Source organism: Nyctereutes procyonoides, unplaced genomic scaffold (assembly GCF_905146905.1).
Source record: "Nyctereutes procyonoides isolate TBG_1078 unplaced genomic scaffold, NYPRO_anot_genome, whole genome shotgun sequence".
Classification (NCBI taxonomy): Eukaryota; Metazoa; Chordata; class Mammalia; order Carnivora; family Canidae; genus Nyctereutes; species Nyctereutes procyonoides.
Window position 1 is genome coordinate 10,881,797 of NW_026575139.1, and position 20,698 is coordinate 10,902,494.

At 46.0% G+C, this 20,698-nt stretch overlaps 1 protein-coding gene across 7 annotated transcripts in view; it reads left to right on the forward strand.

Annotated features, from left to right (window-relative positions):
• The window catches only part of TTC7B (tetratricopeptide repeat domain 7B), a 250,179-nt gene that overhangs the window by 136,369 nt on the left and 93,112 nt on the right, over positions 1–20,698 (forward strand). For all 7 annotated transcript variants that reach the window (XM_055303621.1, XM_055303622.1, XM_055303623.1 and 4 more), the window contains 4 exons: positions 11,508–11,591; positions 12,584–12,688; positions 14,609–14,726; positions 16,791–16,848. In XM_055303621.1, coding sequence (XP_055159596.1) covers positions 11,508–11,591; positions 12,584–12,688; positions 14,609–14,726; positions 16,791–16,848 — 365 coding nt within the window. The remainder of the gene's footprint in view (positions 1–11,507; positions 11,592–12,583; positions 12,689–14,608; positions 14,727–16,790; positions 16,849–20,698) is intronic.

Genomic DNA, 20,698 nt, shown 5'->3' on the forward strand with positions numbered 1-20,698 from the left:
GCCTGCCTTTGGCCCAGGGCGCGATCCTGGAGACCCGGGATCGAATCCCACGTCGGGCTCCCGGTGCATGGAGCCTGCTTCTCCCTCTGCCTGTGTCTCTGCCCCTCTCTCTCATTCTGTGTGACTATCATAAATAAATAAAAAATAAATAAACATTGTTTAAAAAATAAATAAATAAATAAATCTCAGTTCTGCTGCTTTACATGCTGAATAGGAACTTAGGAAGATTTCTTTGCCTGTCTAGACCTGTCCCCTTGGGGCACCTGGGTGGCTCAGTGGTTGAGCATCTGCCTCTGGCTCCGGTCATGATTCTGGGATACGGGATTGAGTATCACTTCGGGCTCACTGCATGGAGCCTACTTCTCCCTCTGCCTGTATCTCTGCCTCTCCCTCTGTGTCTCTCATGGATATATAGATAAAATCTTTAAAATAAATAAATAAACCTGTCCCCTTATGGGGAAAATACCGATACTGATAGGACCTACCTCTGAGGGTTATTGTAAAGATGGAAGACATAGTGTATGCAAAGTGCATGTTACTGTTCTTATCCGTGGTCTTGATAATCTGCTTTCTCAAGTAAGCACCGCTCTGTAATTACCCTGGCAGATAAGATGATGCTTGACTCTTCACTTTCACGGAATAGTGAAAAAAAAAACAAAAAAACAGCCTTGGAGTCAAAGCACACCTGAGTTCAAATCCTGGCACTTATTCTTCCCTAGCTTGTGATTTTGGAAAGTGTTCATTTCTGAGTTTGTGATTTCGGGAAGGGTTCACCACTCCCGGCTTCCACCTCAGAAATGGTTACAAAGCTTGGTGAGACAATAGAGCATAAAATAGCCAGCACAGCTCTTGGTTTGTAGTATGTACCTTTCTGTTCCTCTCTGGTTTTTAGAAAGGATGGATCTGAAGTTTGTCTTGGGTCACTTCCACCTGTTCTGTGTCTTCGGAGCAACAGGGAAAGTTCATTTCTGCCTCAACAATGAGCCAGCAAATTGGAGGCAACTATTATATTGTCTTCCCTTTAGCACAAAGTATCCCATTCCTTTAGTTTGGGGACTGGCAAGCTTTTCTATAAAGAGCCAGGCCCTAAATATTTTAGTCTTTGAGGACCAAGAGGCAAAATCAAGGAGAATGGTGTAGGTATGACAAGAGAGAAAACAAATTTTCACAGAATTTTTATTGATTAAATTCAAAATACAGTAGTGAGTACAACCTTCTGTAATACGGGTCTGCTAATGAGAAGAATGGGATTGTTTGGGAGGATGACTTTTCACTTAATTTGGATTCAAAGTGAATATTTCCTCTCGTCAAACTGATGGCAAACGTCCATCTATAAAATGACACTTAGCTTTTGGACTCTCTGCCAACAGGCAGCAGGTTAGATTCCATCTTAGGCCGTACAGAGTGCACCGACCTCCACTCTCTCTGACACGGCCCCAGCTCCAGAATCTCAACATTTTGTGGGTACTCTTCCCAAGTGCTCTCTCACTTGGGTGTCCCCCTTAAAGAATATCTGGAAGAATGGATCCTCACTTGACCCAGGTTTACTCCTCATTTGAGGACTCACAGAGCAACTGTTCTGTGTGGGACGCTCCCCTGGGCCGCTGTTACCCTGACTCCTCACTCTGCTCCCTCCCTCCTGGCGTGGGCAAAGCTGCAGCCTTGTCCAAGGGCAAACACCCAGTGTCCCAGGCCGGCCAGGACAGGGGGACAGAAAACAGATGAAGACCCAGGGTAAAAGGCAGTAAAGGGGGAGGTGGTAGATGAACCAAACACCCATTTCTTGAGTTTAGCAATTCATTTTGCAAGAATAACAAGGAGCAGCTACATCAGCACAAAGGCAGAGGGAACAGTATTTGAGTAGGACCCTGGAGACCCTTGACGGGCTATGCAAACTTGATCGAGTTGCTCATATGGTGGAGCACTGAGTGTGCCAGAGGATGGCATCCAGCATTCAAGTTCTATAATAAAGTCCGTGACCTTTGCAAAACAGCCCACTCTCTACTCCTCCCACCATGGCCAGAGGCGGTGGTATCCTTTAACTTAAGCGTTTGCCAAAGCAGTAAAGCTTTGAGAACCCTCTGTTTGGAGCAATACTGGTGTTTTAAAGCCAAAAGATAAATGGGATGGGGGCACGGATGTGGGGTTTGCTCTGCTTTATGTCTCATTTCAGAGGAGAAAACTTATTAAGCAAGACTTGCTGGGCATCATCTGGTTCCTCAAAACCTGGGTAGGGGAAATTTGATTTGTAGCCAAGAGTCCCAAAAGCATGAGTTTTCCAAGCTTTTCCTGGACCCAGACTCTGGTAGAGTACAAACTCCACTGAATTTGTACTTTTATTTTTAGTTAATTTAGAAATGGGAGCTCGGAACTGAGCACCAAAGCTCTAATGTCAGGTCTGCCACTGTGTGACCCTGTGCAGGTCCTGTTCTTCTCTCTGGGTCTCAGTTTCCACATCTGTAGAGTAAGGATGAGGTTGGGCAATGCCCAAGGTCCCAACACGCTCTCTGACTGTGTCATTCTGTGGCCTCAGATAGTGAGTGGTCCGAATGTCCCAACTGCTTGGATACTTTTTTACTGCTAAAAGTAAAGGCATGAAATATTGTCTTATATACCACGTTACAGTTTTTAAAAACCCACAGTTTTACACACCTGCCAAGGATTACATTTATCCACAAACTCATTAAGTATATATGACGTAGAAAAGAAAATTTTCCTAATCAGATGAGGGGTCTATGATACAAGAACTTTGAGGATACGGCCAACCTGCCCACTGAGGTGAATAATGAAGACAGTTCCCTGTGTTATTTGTTCTATTTCAGTACTGATGGATTGTGGACTTAAGCTCCAGGCTGAATTTGCAGGATATCTGATTATTTTCTTCCTGTCCCCTCCCCCATGGGTTCTGGCTGCTGAATCTCACTCTTGAATTCCAAAAATAGGCTTTGGCTTTTCCTTGCTTGTGGTATTGTCCAGCTGTCACTGCCACGCACCCAGCTCATGTCATTGGGATTTGGGTACTCGGAAGGTAATTGCCACATCCCTTCCTTGTGCCAGAAGAGCTTCTCATTCCCAGAGCCCCCTCAGAGGTGGCTAGGTTTATGAAAAGCCAAAACAAGAGACTGGAAAGGATGAGCTCTTGCTCTCAAAAGGAAAGAACATTTTTGCAAGTGGCATTTTGACAACCTCTCTCAATTTAGGCCTCCCTAAATGGGCCTAATTATTGTTGTCCTACCAAATATTCGTGGCATTAAATGAACATTATCTGAGACTTAGTGATGTGGCAAGAGTGTGATTACGGTGAACAGACCTATCTTTCCTGGTGGAAATAACACCGCCACCACGACCCCCTTTTTTTCTTGCAAGGTAGGTGGCTTGCGGATGTCGCCTGCCGCCTGATGTGTGTGACCCAGGAATCTGCCCCATGTCCCTCGGCACAGGCCACCCTGCCACCTCTACACAGGACACTGCAAGTGCCAAAGGGCTGGAATCTCCCTGTCATCTCTCCCTTTCCATTCTTCCTTTGCCATCCACCGGCACCTGCGTGCCGTTGCCGGGGCTCCTCTTTCTCCTCTTCATTTTCCCTCTGGGTCAAACCCTTACCCCATTGCTATCTGCTACTCCTGTGTTCCTCATAAAAGCACCATCAACAGTAACATGTTTATAGCTCTGGCTCTGTGGCAAACACTCTTCTCAACCTGTGACATCTGCCATTTCATTTAACCCCACAACAACCTGTGGCTGGTGAGTAGGGAGTGGGTGAAGCCTGGGCAGTGGGCTGCAGGGCCAGCACCTTCACCCCGTGACTACTCCCACTTGGCCTCATGCAGCTGCTGCCCCCGGAGCATGGACACCCATGTGTTCTCAGAAGTCGGCTCCATCGGTCCTTCTTTCAGACTGGAGCTGTTACAGAAATGTGAACACTTCTGTTTTATTTTATAGCATGTGTTCTGATTGCAATCTCCCCCACTCCATTAAAATTGGAAACTTTTCCTTTCTCACATACAGAGATGAGTAGGATGTTTATTTATTTATTTAAGATTTTATTTATTTATTCATGAGAGACACAGAGAGAGAGGCAGAGACACAGGCAGAGGGAGAAGCAGGCTCCATGCAGGGAGCCCGATGTGGGATTCAATCCTGGCACTCCAGGATCATGCCCTGGGCCGAAGGCAGGCACTAAACCGCTGAGCCATACAGAGATCTGATTAGGGTGTTTAAAAGAGGTGGTCAGACCCAGGTGAGCAAAGGCCCCATCTAAGGAGCCCAAGCTGTGGGTAGCAAATGCCTCCAGGGTCAACCCACGGGCCTGTGACTCTCAGATGCATCTTCGTCAGGGGAGGGCATCCTTTTGTTCCTGAGGTAGTTGACCTGAGCCTGAGAGGCTGTGTACTCCCGACGCGTACGGGGCGCAGGGAAGGACATGCTATGTGTCCAAGCCCATGCTTAGCATCGAGCTTTCAGAAGCATCTGGAGCTATCCGGGCACCTTCTCAGAGCCAGCGTGTCATCACCATGTGTGAGATGCCAAGCATTCCTGGAGGACGGAGCCGTTAGGAGCTCAAATGCCTCAGAATTGGGGGTGAAGGGCTAATTTATACTTGCTGACTTGTATTTCCAGACTCTCCTTATATCACACCTGTGACTTACCATGGGCTCTGGATTGTTTTAGTTATAGGAAGGAGGTCCAGACTGGCAGAGGTCAGCGAAAGACGTGGCAGCAGAGGGGGCATGCCTGCCTGACACAACCTGAGCGCCTTTGACGCTGTGGTGTTGGTGGGTTTCATGAGGTCTGTGAGGTTTCTTGAACATTCTGCAAGCTGGAAAGGCCTCTGTGTTGTGTGGCCTTGCGGATCCCAATGAGGCCGTGGGAGCAAGAGCCCTGTTAGCAGTAAAAAAATATTGCTGAATCTCCAAAATAGTTCAGGGAACATGTGGCATTTTTTAGGGGCCTTTTATTTAGCTATAGTTTGCTTTATGCAGCATGAGTGGGCCTGATAAGTGAAGCGTGAGTGGCATGTCTGTAATTAAAGTTGCAGAGGCAGCAGAAGGTTGTGGTTCGGAGCTCCAGCTCTGGAACCAGACCGCCTGGGTTCAGGTCCTGCTTCATCGACCACCTCACTGAGAGCCTACAGAGTCACGCGGAGGACCCCAGACTCCAGTCTGCGTTCCCATTTCCCCATCTGTAAATGGAGGACCATAACTATGCCTGCTGGCCCTTGTAGGGTTGGTAGGACAAGCATGGGGCAGTTCTGGTAAAGCAGTCAGAACAGCTCCTGGTGGGGCACCTGGGTGGCTCAGCTGGTTGAGCATCTGCCTTCAGGTCAGGTCATGATCCCGGGGTCCTGGAATCAAGCCCTGCATCAGGCTCCCTGCTCAGTAAGGAGCCTGCTTCTCCCTGTCCCTCTGCCTCTGCCCCTCTCCCAGCTCATTCTCTCTCTCTCAAATGAATAAATAAGAAATTTTAAAAAAAAAAAAGGTTCCTGGCTGCACAGTCAGTGCGCAGGTTTGTTGCCCCTTCAGACTGCTACAACAGAATACCACAGACTGGGGGGCTTGTAAACAGTAAGCATTTATCTCTTACCGTTCTGGAGGACCAAAGCCCAAGATCATGGCTCCAACAGATTTGGTGTCTGGTGAGGGTCCCCATCTAGGTTGCAGACGGTGGACTTCTCCCGCCGTGTCCTTCCACGGGGAGGGGGCAAGGGATCTCCCCTCTTTTATGAAGGTGTTAAGACCATTCCTGAGGGCTCCACCTTCATGATCTAATCACGTCCCAGAGGCCTCACCTCTTAACACCATCGTATTGGGCATTCGGTTTCAACATGAGTGTGGGACACAGACATTCAGTCCATACCATTTGTTAAGGAAATAAATAGTAAATGTGCATTCTAGTCAGGTTTTGTAAAGTTGTGCCCTATTTTCAAGGATCTCATATTGAATCCTGAGATGAGGAAGCATTTTGTAGAATAAGTGGTTTATTTCTGAGATGGATTTGAACTTTCATATTCAAATTTTTCTTTTAGATAAAGTGATAGATATCATACAGTTTCTTTCTTAATATAAGAATGTTAAATTTTGGGGGATGCCCGGGTGGCTCAGTGGTTGAGCATCTGCCTTCGGCTCAGGGTGTGATCCTGGGGTCCTGGGATTGAGTCCTGCATCAGGCTCCCTGCATGGAGCCTGCTTTTCCCTCTGCCTGTGTCTCTGCCTCTCTCTGTGTGTCTCTTAGAAATATATATATATAATATTTTTTTAAATGTTAAATTTTCAAAAACAACTGATAGTTAACCTTTATCTGGTGCTGAGTAGCTCCAGCTCCCATCTGAGGTACTGTTATTGCTTATATGTATTAACTAATTTAATCTTCCTGATAACCCACTACATCAATTTCTATTATATTTCCCATTTTGCAATGAGGAGTCTGGTACAGGTTAATGGGCTTGCCCAGAATCCACACAGAGGGTGCCTGACTTGACTTCTAGCTACTATTCAGATTGTGAATTCCCTATTCTAGAAGCTTCTCAAGCAGAAATATTATGACTGCCTGTGGGCTAGGTGGCAGGGGCTGTTTGTAAGAGCCTGAAGCATATGATCAGGTGGACTTTCAGGGCCTTGGTTGTAGGTAGCAGAACCCGAGTCATTCGTTCACTCAAGCAGAAAAGGCGTTCATCCGTGGGTACTGCTCACAGGATCCACAGAAGGCTGAAGAATGGGTGTGAGCAGAAATTAAGAAGCCAAGGGCCCTGACCCCGGTTGGGAGGACACCATTCACTCAAGGGCCTCCACCAACTCTGCTGCTACTATGGCCCCTAGGCCCAGCCACTGGGAACGGCAAACACCCCAGGTGCTCCTGTCTCAGCTCTAGACCCCACGCTCTGGCAGGAGCATCTGCTTGGCTGTGCTTGGGTCACATGACACACTCCTGCTTCCTTCATTCAAGGCTTTCTCACTGGCAGGCAGAGAGGCTGCACTCCTGCTATCTAGGGTATCCCCCACACACACCAACTCCCAAAACAAAACAAAACATCAGGAGTTTTGAGGTGAGAGGAAGCCAAGATGACAAATGTCCTTTCCTTGGGGACTTCAGCTGGATGTTCCCAAGTTCCCTGATAGCCCTAGGATCCTCTGGGTCTGCTCTTTCCAAGAGCTGGTATTTTCCTGGTACCATGGCTGGTAGAACAGGGACTGAGCTCTATACCAATTAGGCTTCCAGGAAGTGTTTCTCAGTGAGTATAATGAGTATGTTAGCCTTTGGCACAACAGAAAATAAGGATGCACACTTATTTATAGCATCTAGCTTTCTGATTCAGAACAGTCTGTTTCAGCGGCTGAGCTCCTTTTGTTTATCGGGAAAACAGTTGATATTTATCATTCCTCCTAGCAAAAGGAGGAAGAAAAGCGTTTAAACATTTAAATGTTTCTGTGTATATATTTAAGTACTTAGTGGCTTTATTGCAATGAGCTGGTTACGTAGAGCTGTTAGGACAAACCTCGTTTTTGATCGTCATCTCCGTCCTTCTGCACACACTGGCTTCTTTGCCTCACTCCAGCAATGTGATCATCATACCTGGTTCCTCCTTCCCCACCATCCCTCATCCCCCAACTCAGTTTCCAAGCACTGTTGGCTCTTCCTCATTGGTGCTCTCTCCAAAGCATCCATCCCCCCCTACTTCTTGCCAGCCCACACCCGGATCAGGTCTCTCCTCTGCCCGTCTTGCCTACTTGATCTTTTCAAAGGGAGAGGCTTTCGTTTTTTTATTCACAGGATGCCTCTTAAAGGCACTACGAGGGCTTCTTAAAGGCTTCTTGTTCTTATCGGTAGAGCAGAGCCATTAAGCGGGCTTTGAGGTCAGGTTTGGATCCCAGCTCTGCCATTTAGTGTCTGTGTAAGTGAGCAGTGTAGCCAGATGTTATTAAGAAAACCAGCCCAGAGTGACTTAACCAAATAGAGAATTTCTCCTCCCAGGACAGCAAGTCTGGTGGAAGGCTGCAGTCACAGCCGCCACACATCATGGCCTCAGGACCCCAGCGCTTTCTCACTTTCTGCTCAACCATTCTAGAGAGTGGTCCTCATCCTTGAGCTCCACCGTGCCTGGCAGCCCCACCTCCAGCCCGGAGTGTGCGTCCCAAGGGAGGGCACAGTGTGCACCAGCTGAGAAATCCTCCTCTTAGAGACCTCCCTGCCCTCGGCCTCACCCAGCAGCTTCTGCTGGCATCACGTTGTCCTGGATGAAGTCACATGTCCGCCCCCCAGATTTTGGCTAAGGAGGTAGCTGCCGATCCGAGTGAGGGGCCAAGTGTTAATCTTGCTTGGGATCTTGCTTGGGATCTGCAGGTGCCCATCCCATCGCATCACGAGGCATACAGGTTGTGCTTATTAACTGCTAACTGCTTCACTTTCTAATCTTCTTCTGTGAGGGCAGGTTTTCACAGTAAACCAGCTAGCATACTATCTGGGGGAACCTTCTCTGTAAATACCACCCCGAAATTCTCTCCCACCTCCTCACACCACCTCTGTCATTTCCTACAGTCTGTCACCCACTCTGTGGGTCCCCAGCCGCCTCCCCGCCACCCCCCCTCCACGTGTACATCCGTTAATCCCGAGACTCCCATCATCACCCCCTCCGCTCCCTGCTGGCCACAGAGCATCACTAGGGACAGCTGGCAGCCGGTGCCACAGACGCCAGTGCCCGACACCCCAGCCTCCCAGGTGACCCTGACGTCAGCATTCTGCACCCTGCAGTTGTTGTTTAAAGCTTGTGTGGCCTTTTTAAAAACTCCCAGCCCTGTTGTGTGTCTCTGCTCCCATACCCACTTCATCCCATCTTTGCAGAGAGAATAGTGACTGGGTGGGACAGCCAGGAGGGGGCTCTCCTCTGCCTTCTGGAGCCTGCCTGAGACCCTATCTGTGTCTCCTTTCCTGGCCCCGAGGTAGAGATGCTTCCCAGGTCCTGCCCCAGCCGCCCTCCCTAGGAGCACTCCTCTGATGTTCTCCAACCTTTTCTGACAGTGTCAGCTGTTTTCTCAAATGTGCTTTTCCCCAGGTATTTTTATTATGGTAAAATACGTATCTTACCACCTTGACCATTTTAAAGTGTGCAGTTCGGTTGGTGTTAAATATAATCACAGTGTCATGCAGCCATCAGCACTGTCCCAGCCCCAAAAGGCTTTGCCTCTTGTAAAACTGGAACTCGTTCCCCAGGGAACCCTAACTGCCCTCACCCCGGAGCCCCCATCCTGCTCTCTGCCTCTGGGATTTTGACTGCAGCACTTCATACAAGTAGAATCATATGATATTTTTGACTGGTTTATTTCACTGAGCATAACATGCTCAAGGTCCGTCCATGTTGTAGCACGTGTCAGAATTTCCCTCCTTTTCCATTTTAAGGCCAGATAGAGACACCTATGTGGCTCAGCTGGTCAGGGGTCCAACTCTTGATTTCGGCTCAGGTCGTGATCTCAATCTGCTTCTCTCTCCCCCCAGCTCGAGTGTGTTCTCTTCCTCTCAAACTCTAAAAAAAAATGAATCTTTTTTAAAAATGAATTTAAGGCGAGATAATATTCATTGTATACTTACATCATGTTTTGTTTGCCTGTTCATCCGTTGATGGACACCTGGGTCCCTCCTGTGTTTTTAGCTCTTGTGAATAATGCTGCCATGAACCTCGATGTAGAGATACCTGTGTGGGTCCCTGCCTTTAATTCTTTGGGGTCTGTCTGTATGCCAGTACTGTGCTGTTTTGATTGTTGTAGCTTTGAGGTAAGCTTTGGAATGAGGAAATGTGAGTCCTCCAACTCTGTTCTTTTGAAGATTGTTTTGGCTATTTGGAGTCCCTTTTGATTCCATGAATTTTAGGATGGGTTTTTCTATTTCTGTAAAAAAAAAAAAATGCCCTTGGGATTTTAATAAGGATTGATTGTGTTGAATCCATAGATCGCTTTGAGTAGTACTGACATTTTAACAATACTGTTTGCCAGTCCATGAACATGGCATATGTTTCCACTTATTTATGCCTTTAATTTCTTTCAGCTCAAATGTATGTCTTTTGTTAGATCTTCTCTTGAGGCCTCAACTAGAGATCTAACTATCTCTAATTATCTCCAGTAAGTCACCACATAACACTTCAAGCTCACCACATTGCTTACCATAAGCTCATTAACAAAGAAACTTTTCTTCTCCATTCTCCTTTTATTCTAGAAATTTTCTCTTTCTCTCTCATAAAAACACACATCCACACATGTGCATACACAAGGGTCTTCTCTGCCATGGGTTTGCTCCTAAGTATATGGGCCAAAGACTTTGAAGGCCTTCTTTAGTCCCTACACCTCACCATCTATCCGACCCCCTTCCTTGGGTGTCCTGTCTTTGCTGCTTCTAACTCAGACACATTTCTTGGTTCTGTCCCTTGGTTCTGACATCCCTGGACCATTCTCTGTACCTTATTCCTGGTCTGTCCCCATTCTGGTTGCACAACCCTCCTCCCTCCCCACCCCTAAATGATCTTCCTCAACTCTGATGTGATCATTATGACTCTGGGCAGAAACCAGAGGTCCCTCACTGACAGAGTAAAGTGTATCTGTAGAGTATCCGAGCAGGCACTGAGGGGACAGAGGAGTCAGGATTTCTGCCCTTGATTGTCTCCCATAGTGAGATATGGCTGGGCTGGGGCAAGAAGAGTGAAGACAGTGACTTAACATACAGTTATGAACTTGAGGGATACAGAGGAAGGAGAACCAAAGCTGGGATGGAGGAGGGAGATAGAACATGTCAGACTTCCAGCTGACATGTCAGACTCTCAGCAACGTGGGCCCAGCCTGATTCCACCCATTCCTGCCCATGTGCCCTAAGTTAGATTTATATTGGGTCACTTGCCATCGTAGAGTCAGAGCGCACCCTGTTAACCTCCACGTCTCTGTTCACACCCCCCCTCTTCCAAATAATGGCTGCATTTTTTTTTCTTTCTCGTTAATCAAGGCCCAAACTAAGTAGTATTTTTCTAGGATGCCATTTCTGAATTCTGCGATTACTCTCCCACTCTTGGGGCAGTCAGGTCCTTGAGTTGCAGTTGCTTGTGTACCTGCCTCTTTCTTTTGTATTGGATGAAAAACTACTTGAGTCAAGGATTGTGTTTTAATCAACTGTGGATGGTCCTGGCTTCTGGCAGGTCCCTCAGGAGGGGCTTGGGGGAGGATTATGTTTTAAGCATTCAAGAGAAGTAGATTTGGGGATGCCTGGGTGGCTCAGTGGTTGTGTCTGCCTTCGGCTCAGGTTGTGATCCCAGGGTCCTGGGCCCAAGTCCTGCATCAGGCTCCCCATGTTCTCCTTCTGCCTGGGTCTCTGCCTCTCACTCTATCTCTCATGAATAAATAAATAAAATATTTAAAAAAAGAGAGAGAGGTGGATTTTGTAGGACTTGATATGTGTAGATAGACACAAACTCACACTTGTCCACTTGTGGCCCTGGCAGTGTTCACATGTCTGCCTTTGTTCTTCCCTCTAACCAGTGCTTGGAAAGAGCCATGAAGTTTGCCTTTGAGGAGTTCCAGCTCTGGTACCAGTTTGCTCTGTCTCTCATGGCAGCGGGAAAAGTGAGTCGCCCCTGGTGATGCACCCTCTCAGTCAGCGCTTCCTGTCTTGAGATTCCAAGGGGTGATATCATTCCTTGTAGAAATCTAAACCAACTATATGAACCTGTCCTGTGGTCATTTATAAAAGAACCATCAAATATAATGATATGGGAGCCAGCATGGACATACCGTTGAGAAGAGAAATTCTGAAATACTTGTCTCTTTCTGGCCCTTATAACTTTGTCGTGTGAAGACAGGGCTTAAACCAAGGCTGCTTCTTCACACAGACCCTTGCCTCACTTGCAAGCATAAATGTATTCCTGGGGGGGGGGGCATCATCAGTTGTCTTTAGAGTGTATCACATCAGGTAGTGTGTGGTACTGGTTGAAACGGTGGGCCGTGGGGTCCGGCTGCTGTAGTTGAGGCCTAGAGCTGTCCTCCCAACTTGACCCAGGCCAGGTTAGTTAGTACCTCCATTTCCTCCTCGGCCAAGTGGCAGCATAACAGCACCTCCCTCACAGAACTGTTATGGATTAATGAGGCAATACCCACGAGATGCATGGTATAGCACCCTTCATGCCATACATATGTAATAAAGGCAGGAGCCATTGTTCTTCTTGTTAATTCAAGCCATTTAGTGATTTATCAAATCTGAGACATGAGATTATTTGGACCAAGTAGAGATGAAAATTTAGTATAGTGTGCTCTGTTATATAGTTTATTTTTCATAATTAGCCTTCACTGTCTTTTTTTTCTTATTTTTACAAATGTTTACACAAGTAAGGAAGAAAATGAGGGTGATTCCAGGGAAGCAGCTCTGCTTGTTCTAACCACAGTTTACTCCCCTGTCACTCAAGTGTCCCAAGCTCTGGTTGTCACCATCCTTGGGTTGGGCTCAAGATTGAAAAGCCTCATTAAGAGGATATCCTAACCAGAACCCCTCAGGGAAGGCCCTAGTATTTGGTTTCCTTCAAAAACTTTGAGTTTCACAGAAATAATCTCCTTTTGCCAAGTCTGCTCGTGCCGTGAAGGTACTGAAAGAGTGTATCCGTCTGAAGCCCGACGATGCCACCATCCCACTCCTCGCCGCCAAGCTGTGCATGGGCTCCCTTCACTGGGTGAGTAGGGCTGGGGCCCTGTGCTCACAGGCAGGACTGCCAGTGCTTTCCACCTCCAGGCACTGAGAGAACATAGTAGCAATTCATCAGCTGCACAAAAACAAGGCTCTTCAGAGCTCTGGCCCCGAGGCCTCCCACCCATTCTAGGACCCCAAGGAATCATGTTCCCTGGATACTCCCGGTGTTCTTTGTCACGGGAATGTGCTTCCAAAGTAGAATCGATAAAATAGAATCGGAATTCGTATTCACATAAGTCTTACTGTACGCAAGGGATGTGGGACTGTACAGGTGTATGTCACCACTTGACTCACTCCTAGCAGAGCTGAGTTTTCTATGAAGCAGTCTTCCTCTACTTGAGCTCATGTGGAAACCAACCATGCTCATCTGTCTTCCTTCACAGAGGCTTTCCTCTTCAGGTATTCTTGCTCAAATTTGAATTTGGGAATAATAGTCTGCTTTGTAACCAGCCTAGTACCTCAAAACTATACCATTTGAGTGGAATATAGAAAGACCCAGACTAACCACTGAGGTGGTGGTATGGATTATGACTACATACGATCCAGTTTTAATTTCTTTTCTTCAACTTCAATATCAAGATTAATTATAAGAAGAATTTGCTCAAAAGACCATGGTGCCTTGCTAAGGATTTTTACCATTAGGGCCCTTGCTGCCTGTTTTTTTCCATTTATTTTCACCCAGCAGGATAAAAGTAAGCCCTGTGAGAAAGTGTTCTACTTCTGCTAAATTTTACCAAGGGAAATGTGGAAGGAAGAAGACTTTTTCAAAGAGCAGGCTCTCACCTGAAACTCACAGCTGCGAAGGTGTCATGTGGTCCATGCAGGATTCAACATTTGGTGCCTTGAGCCAGGGAACAATGCGGGCAGCCTCGAGCAGTGGGCAAGGAGTGGGCCAGACCCTTCAGTTCTGAATATGCCAGTTTCCAGCGATGGCTATGTCGCGCCCCTTCCAGCTCTGGCATTGTTCATGGCTATCACATAGATCTCTCTAAGGCCAAAAATAAACCGGACTCTTTTTTATTTTTTTAAGATGAACATAACAAATCTTTTCTGTATATATTTTTAACATTTTTATTATTAAAATTTCTAAACACCACAAAAGTAGAGTATGATGAACTCCCAGGTACTCTCATCTGGCTTCAATGACATCAACATTTGCCATATTTGAAGGAACAAATCTTATTATTTGGCTTCTAGTGACTTGTGCAAAAGGTCTTATTGTGGGTGTAGTTTACAGGTGTGCATTTTCTCATTGGAACCTGCTGATATGAGGTCCATGGGCTGTGCGTTGTAAAATAAATAGATGGGAGTTCTGAATATTCTAACAGCTTGTAAGAAAGAGAATCCAAGCCTAAATGTATTCTTTTTGTCATCATTTAAAAAGGAAGGACCCAGACACAAAAAGTGTCAAGGAGTTTATTATATACATATACATGTATATGTGTATATATGTAACACATGTATATTATGTATATAATTATAATTAGTGCATTATATTGTTGTTTTATAATAAAATTAATCATTTATTATATATTCATATATATATATATATATATATATATATATGTAATTCACTTCTGAATACCCAAAGCCTAACTACAAAACCAATTATTGAAAAATAGAGATGAAAAAGCTAGAACCATACCAAGAATGAAAATGACTCTGGAAAAGAACGTAAAAAAGCAGTAAGGAAACCTTTGAAGGAGCAAGGCAAGGTGGGAGCCCGAGGACTGTCAGAGAGGCTCACATACAGAAAACAGAATCACCACAATGGAACTGGAAGATTTGGGAGTGATTTTCACAGTGACTCATCAGAAATCTGTTTTTGGCAGCAGATGCTTATGGGAACTCATGTCAGAAACTCTGCAGGTTGTTGTTGTTTTTAACTTGTCTGGTTTTTCAGCTGGAAGAGGCCGAGAAGTTTGCCAAAACCGTCGTCGATGCAGGAGAGAAAACGTCAGAGTTCAAGGCCAAAGGCTACCTAGCTCTGGGGCTCACGTACAGCCTGCAGGCCACCGACGGTGAGAGAGGTCCCACTCCATGGGAACTGGGAGCCTCAGGGCTGGGCTGCCTGAGTCTGTCCTGCAGGGTCCTCACAGTCCCCTCGGAGGACTGTGGCAGGAGGCCCAAACGAGTAAGCTGGGTCTTCAGGGCATGCCATCACATGGGGACCTGCCACCACTGCCACCCTGTGTGTCCAGAATGGGTGGGACACAGGTGCTGTGCACCAGGTGCACTGTGCTGGTGATGCCGGCTAACAGGTACAGGGCATCCACTGTGAGGTGAAGGTGAGCAGGGCCTTGAGAGACAGTCCCCTAACCCAGCCCACACCTGCACCCGCCCCAGCACTTGGCTGGGCTGCCCCTGTGGGAGTAGATACAGGCTCTGAGGCACAGGAATGTGGGAGAGGTTAGGACCAGCCTCCCCCAGGAAGCTTCCCTTGATTCCTCAGAATGCTCCCTCTCTTTTAGTACATTTTAGTTCACAGATATGTATACATGCAGTGCAGCAGCTTTCCAAACACCCACACAGTGACATGCATTTTTGGATGTAGACACAACGTGGCGATTCTGGCTTTTAAAAAAAAAATCTTAATTATGTTTTGTATAATTAATGAAGTTTTCAGTTATGTGTTTGCAGGAAGCATAAATTGATAAATTATTTTCCTGAACTCTTAGTATTTCTTTTGCATGTTGTAGTTCAATATGATATGAACGCAAAAACTTTTTTTCAAAAACAAATGTGTCATTAATGAATTAGGATACAGCAGATACCTTTTCAGTCACCACCCTTGCCAGCCACCTGGGGAACTTTGCATGCACCCCCTCCCCATCACAGCACCCCCCCCCCAAGAGAAAACACTCTCCTGATTTTTTAGTATCCACTTCCCTTTTCTTTCTTTTCAGTTTTGCTATTGTTTCTTTTACAAATTACCCCAAAGCTGCCTTTCCTCTGCCCTAAAATATCGGAGAACCTTAGAGAAGTTTCGCATATCAGCTGATTTTCAATAATGGCTCTTTTGGCTAATTTTTCATGTGCACATGCTATCCTGGCAACACCCAGTGCGTTGTTTTAACTATAGTAGACTTTCAGTGCAGGATAAGTTTAAGGCCAGATATTTATCCATATAGAGTCTTAGCCTGGACCCTAACCCCTAATTAGCCTTGTAACTTTGGGACAGTTGCCGGAGCATGTTGATCTTCATCTTGCATTCACAGCTCAGTTGGGCCACCTGAGGTTCTCTCTTGTTTAATCGCTGTTGGTGTAGGTTAGCGGTGGCCGTGGCCGCTTCTGGCCCTCTGGGACAGACTTCCGCCATTCTCAGTGTAGTGGCAGGCGGGGCAGTGTTAGACAGGGCCTCCTGGGTTCCTCCTTGATTCCAACCGTAAGTGGTTCCTCTGAGACTTTTGCTCTTGCCCCCAGTAAAAAGTGCCTCTACAGTTCCCCCAACAGACCCAGAGGGAGCCATTTCTCACATGCTCGATCCAGGGGAAATGTGGGCTCATGGCAAGATGGCCTCACACTTCCCAGCTGATCGTCTAGTATCAGTGTTGGGTCTGCCTGTTGTATCCCTTGTGTTTACATCAAGATTTTGTCCAGTGTGACTTACATGGACCTTCTATGGCATCAAGCTAGTTCCCTTGGCCAGGATCATAGCTTCTCCACACCAGAAGGCACTCTGAAGGCCATCTGATCTGAAGCCCCACGGAGGCTTGAACCCCTTGTATGCCACCTGGTAGAAGCAGTCCTTACCCAGGAGCACATGCCTACACTTGAGAAAGCAGATGTGCTCCCCTCTAGAGTTCCCACCTGGCCTTTGACAACAAACCCCTATGCCTAGGGCATCAAGGTGACCAGCCAGCTCCTACTGGCAGTGATGGCTTCACAGTTGTGCTCACTGAGTGCAAGTGTCTGGGGTTGGTCTAGGCTTCATTTGCTGGCGCCTAGATAGGCCTACAGCACACAGGCGCCAGAAATGTGTTGCTTCGCATCCAGTTGAATGTATAGTTTTTATGATGAGCTTTGTATTTGTCAGAAACTCTCCTGATCTTCCATGCCACTGACTAATTGAACCCTTTTCTTAGCTTCTTTGCGAGGGATGCAGGAGGTCCTACAGAGAAAGGCGCTTCTTGCATTTCAGAGGTGAGTGGGAGTTCATCTTTTCACTCGGCTGTGCATAATGACACCAAAGTATGATAAGTATAAAAAGAAGAGATATTTATAAAGATTATGTAAACAGTGTTTTCCCCCTGGGAGTCTTTCATCTCAAAGCACTGAACATACAGTATCAAAACTTGCTGCCTCACTTGTTGCCACGTAAACCTGCACCCTTACTCTGTTTTTCCATTTGGGGACATGTTATTCATTCCTAATGAAATGATTTCAGCTCTAAGAAGATGGATGTAATACTTGCATGTCTAGGGAGATGATTCCTTTTATTAAAGGCAATTGTCAGCATCTAGGAGAGGGATCATTCTTTTTTTTTTTTATTTTACATGTCATACTCCAGATTTTTATATGAAGAAATGAAAAAAGCCAGATTTTTAGGATAGTTTCTGAAATGCTATGCCAAGACATGCCAGCAAGTCTCAGGACCCCGCACCTCTGCTGTGCTCCATAAACCTGTGATTGTCTCCCTCATTACGATTTTCATGAAATTAGGAGCATACCTTACAATTAGAGAGTGCTTGAATGCTCTTTCTTGTCCCTCCTTAAACCTGATCGTCGTGCTAACAATGCAGACAGAACAAGCAGTACGTAACTGCAAGGAAGGGACTAAGACGGGCAGGAGGGAAGATAGTTGCCGGAGTCACAGAGCTGTTGCAGTCAGGAGAGAGTCGAGGTCTCTTGACCCCCGCTCAGCCTTCCTTGTATCCTCTGCCACACTGCCCTAATTTGTTTCTTCCTGCAGGTATAATAAATCACCCAAACGAACCACTGCCTGAAAAGATAGCCCCATGATGTCAAATCTTGAATGGGTATTGATCCTACCACCTTAAATATATCTGAGTTGCATTGACCCCTTGGAATCGTATTCAAAACTTAGTAATTTACCTGAAAAATTCGTGAGGCCCTCTCAATACCTAATAACCCTCGTTTGATTTCTTTCCTTAAAACTGGGGTTGCCTGCAGATGTGTCACAGTACACGTGTCCCTGTGTTTTCATGAAATCATGATCCCTTGGCTTCAGTTACTGAGGGACTCTTGTCTGGTTTCTTTTGGTTGCCTAGCAGGCTTGCTGACAACTTCTTTGCTTTGCCAGCCCCGGACTGGTTAATGGCACAAAGTACCAGTTGACATCTGCAAACAGACCTCCTATCCCTGTGCTAAGCTTTTGTTAACGTTCTTCAGCATGGAGTGTGGAAAGCATTTCCATTTCAAATGATTTGGAGTTTTACGTCCTCCAGCCCTGGTTTATAAAACCCACACATGGATGCCTATGAAAACGGTCATCACATCTGCTTCACTTTCCTTAAATCAGCACATCTTACCAGCTCTCTAAAAACAGCCGTGGTGGTGGTCTGTCTTGAGCTGCCAGAATTTGTAACTTCATGTTATATAACAGCCATTCCATTGGCCTGAAATTCCTTTTTGTTCCTTTTTTACTTAGGTTTCAATTCAAAGAGATTTTTTAGAAATACTAGTTCATTTGAGAATAAAGAGTCATAAAACCCTGCTAACCTACATGATCGTATCGGGGAAAGCTAACCTAAATTAGGTTTGTGTGAAATAAGTAATATTTTTCGTAGGAGTCAAGTTATTTTGTTTCAAGTGCATTCATTACCTGAAACTATTCTAGTGCATCGTAGACTTTAAAAAGAAAAATCTATAAGGGAATGATTTGAAATAGATAAAAATGATTTACATTACTTCTTAAATGTAAATGGGTATTTAAAAACCACTTGGCTGAGAAGTACTTATTTGCTGTGTATTGTAAATCTTCTCCCCACAATTCTACTATGAAGTCTACTATTATTTGACAATTTTTTGTTTAAAGAGAAAACTGCGTTAACTCCAAAGGGATGAGGTTGGGGCTCCTGGCTGGCTTGGTCTGGAGCATGCACCTTTTGATCTCAGAGCCCCAAGTTGGGCATGGAGCCTACTTTAAAAAAAGAAAGGGATGGGTTTATAGTTAGAACATGTGAAAATTACCTCTTAATTATGACCGGAGTCAGAATGCAGAAAGATTTGCTCTCTAGTGGATTCACAAAGGTGATTTTTGAAGACATCTCAGGTGCATGACTGCATTTTAATGCTGAGACCCTCAGCTGTTTGCTGACCCCCTCACTCAGCTCAAGCAGCTGAACCAGCTCCTTTGCCTGGTACAGAAGTATCATGAGGAAAAACAGTGTCATCTACAGAGCTTCCTGAAGATGCACAACTGATCTGAGTGGCTACCTCTGTAGGCTCTCACATCCTCCAGAGAAAGCAAGCCTGAAAAGAGTTGAGAGCATGCTTCAGCAACTTGACCTAACCATGTGCAAAAATCTGAGCTCCTCCAAAGGAAGGGGTGACATGATATCATTCATGTTTGTCACACAAAGTGGCACAGGGTGTACAGTCTGGCCCCTTTTTTCCTCTCCCCCTCCTAGCTTGAGTTGAAGTTAATGTGGTATGTTTTGTGTACATGGAGTGGCCAACCATCCCAGTTTGTCAGGAACTGGGCAGTTCTCCAGAATGTGAGACTTTCCATATTAAAACCAGGAAAATCCTGGGCAACCTGGGACAAGTTGGTCATCTTATGGGTGTAACTAAAGGGAGGTTCCTGAGTAATAACTTTCATCAGGTTTTTTTTTTCTTAATAACACACTGATCCCATGTCCACTGTAATCAGGACTAAAGAGACCTCAAGAACTGGCCAAACAAGGCAGCAGGATGAAATGGTAGGGAGACCAGGCCTGCAGATTTCACTTCTGGTTTGAACTCTTTTGCTGGATATTCTTAGGATGCTTAATAGTAGATGCTTTACAAACTGTAGTTATTATTGTTACAAGGTATGTGTCTTATGGGCCAAGTTCAAGTTAGTCAGTCTTCTCTGTATTCTTGGGTCAACTCTAGAGGATGTTGGAACCAGAGTCTAGGAGAGCACTAGAGTGATCTCAGTGCATTCTGAGTTTTAGCTGGGTGGCCTGAGTGGCCCATCTGTGCTTTCCAATAACAGCCTAACACACCTCTCTCAGGGCCTGCTCCCACTGCACGGTAATGGTCACTTTGGGTCTCCCCCTCTGTGGGGCTGGGGGAGCTCCTGAAGGAAAGACACTTGTATAATTTTTTCACTTCTAGCCTTCCCAAGTGGCTAGAACAGGTCCTGGCGTCACAGGAAGTACTGCATAATGTGGATGATTAGATGGATGGGTGGGTGAATGGGTGACTAGGGTGGATGGATGGATGAGTGGATGGATGGATGGATGGATGGATGGATGGATGGATGGATGACTAGGGTAGATGGATGGATGACTAGGGTGGATGGATGGATGAATGGTAGATGGACAGATAGGTGGTTGGGTGGATGGATGAGTGGTTGGATGGATGGATGGATGGATGGATGAGTGGATGGTGGGTGACTAGGGTAGGTAGATGGATGATGGATGAGTGGACAGATGGACAGCTGGATAGAGGGACAGATGGATGGATGAATGACTTGGGTAGATGGATGAATGGATGAGTAGGTGGGTGGTTAGATGGGAGACAGCAGTCTGATAATCCTTTCTTTCCTCATGGGAGAGAAATTGACTTAATGGAGATGGAGGTGCTTTGACAAGGGAAGTGCTTTGTGAGCATCCCTGTGTTGACATTTTTAGGTCTCTGGGTTTCTCTTAGCAGCCTTACCAGGTGCTCACTGTAGGAGATTGGAGTTATGAGGCTGCTTCAAATCCATGTACAGAGGGGCACCTGGGTGACTCAGTCAGTTAAGCATCCAACTCTTGATCCCAGCTGAAGTCTTGATCTCAGGGTCATGAGTTCAAGTTCTGCATGGGGCTCCATACCAAGT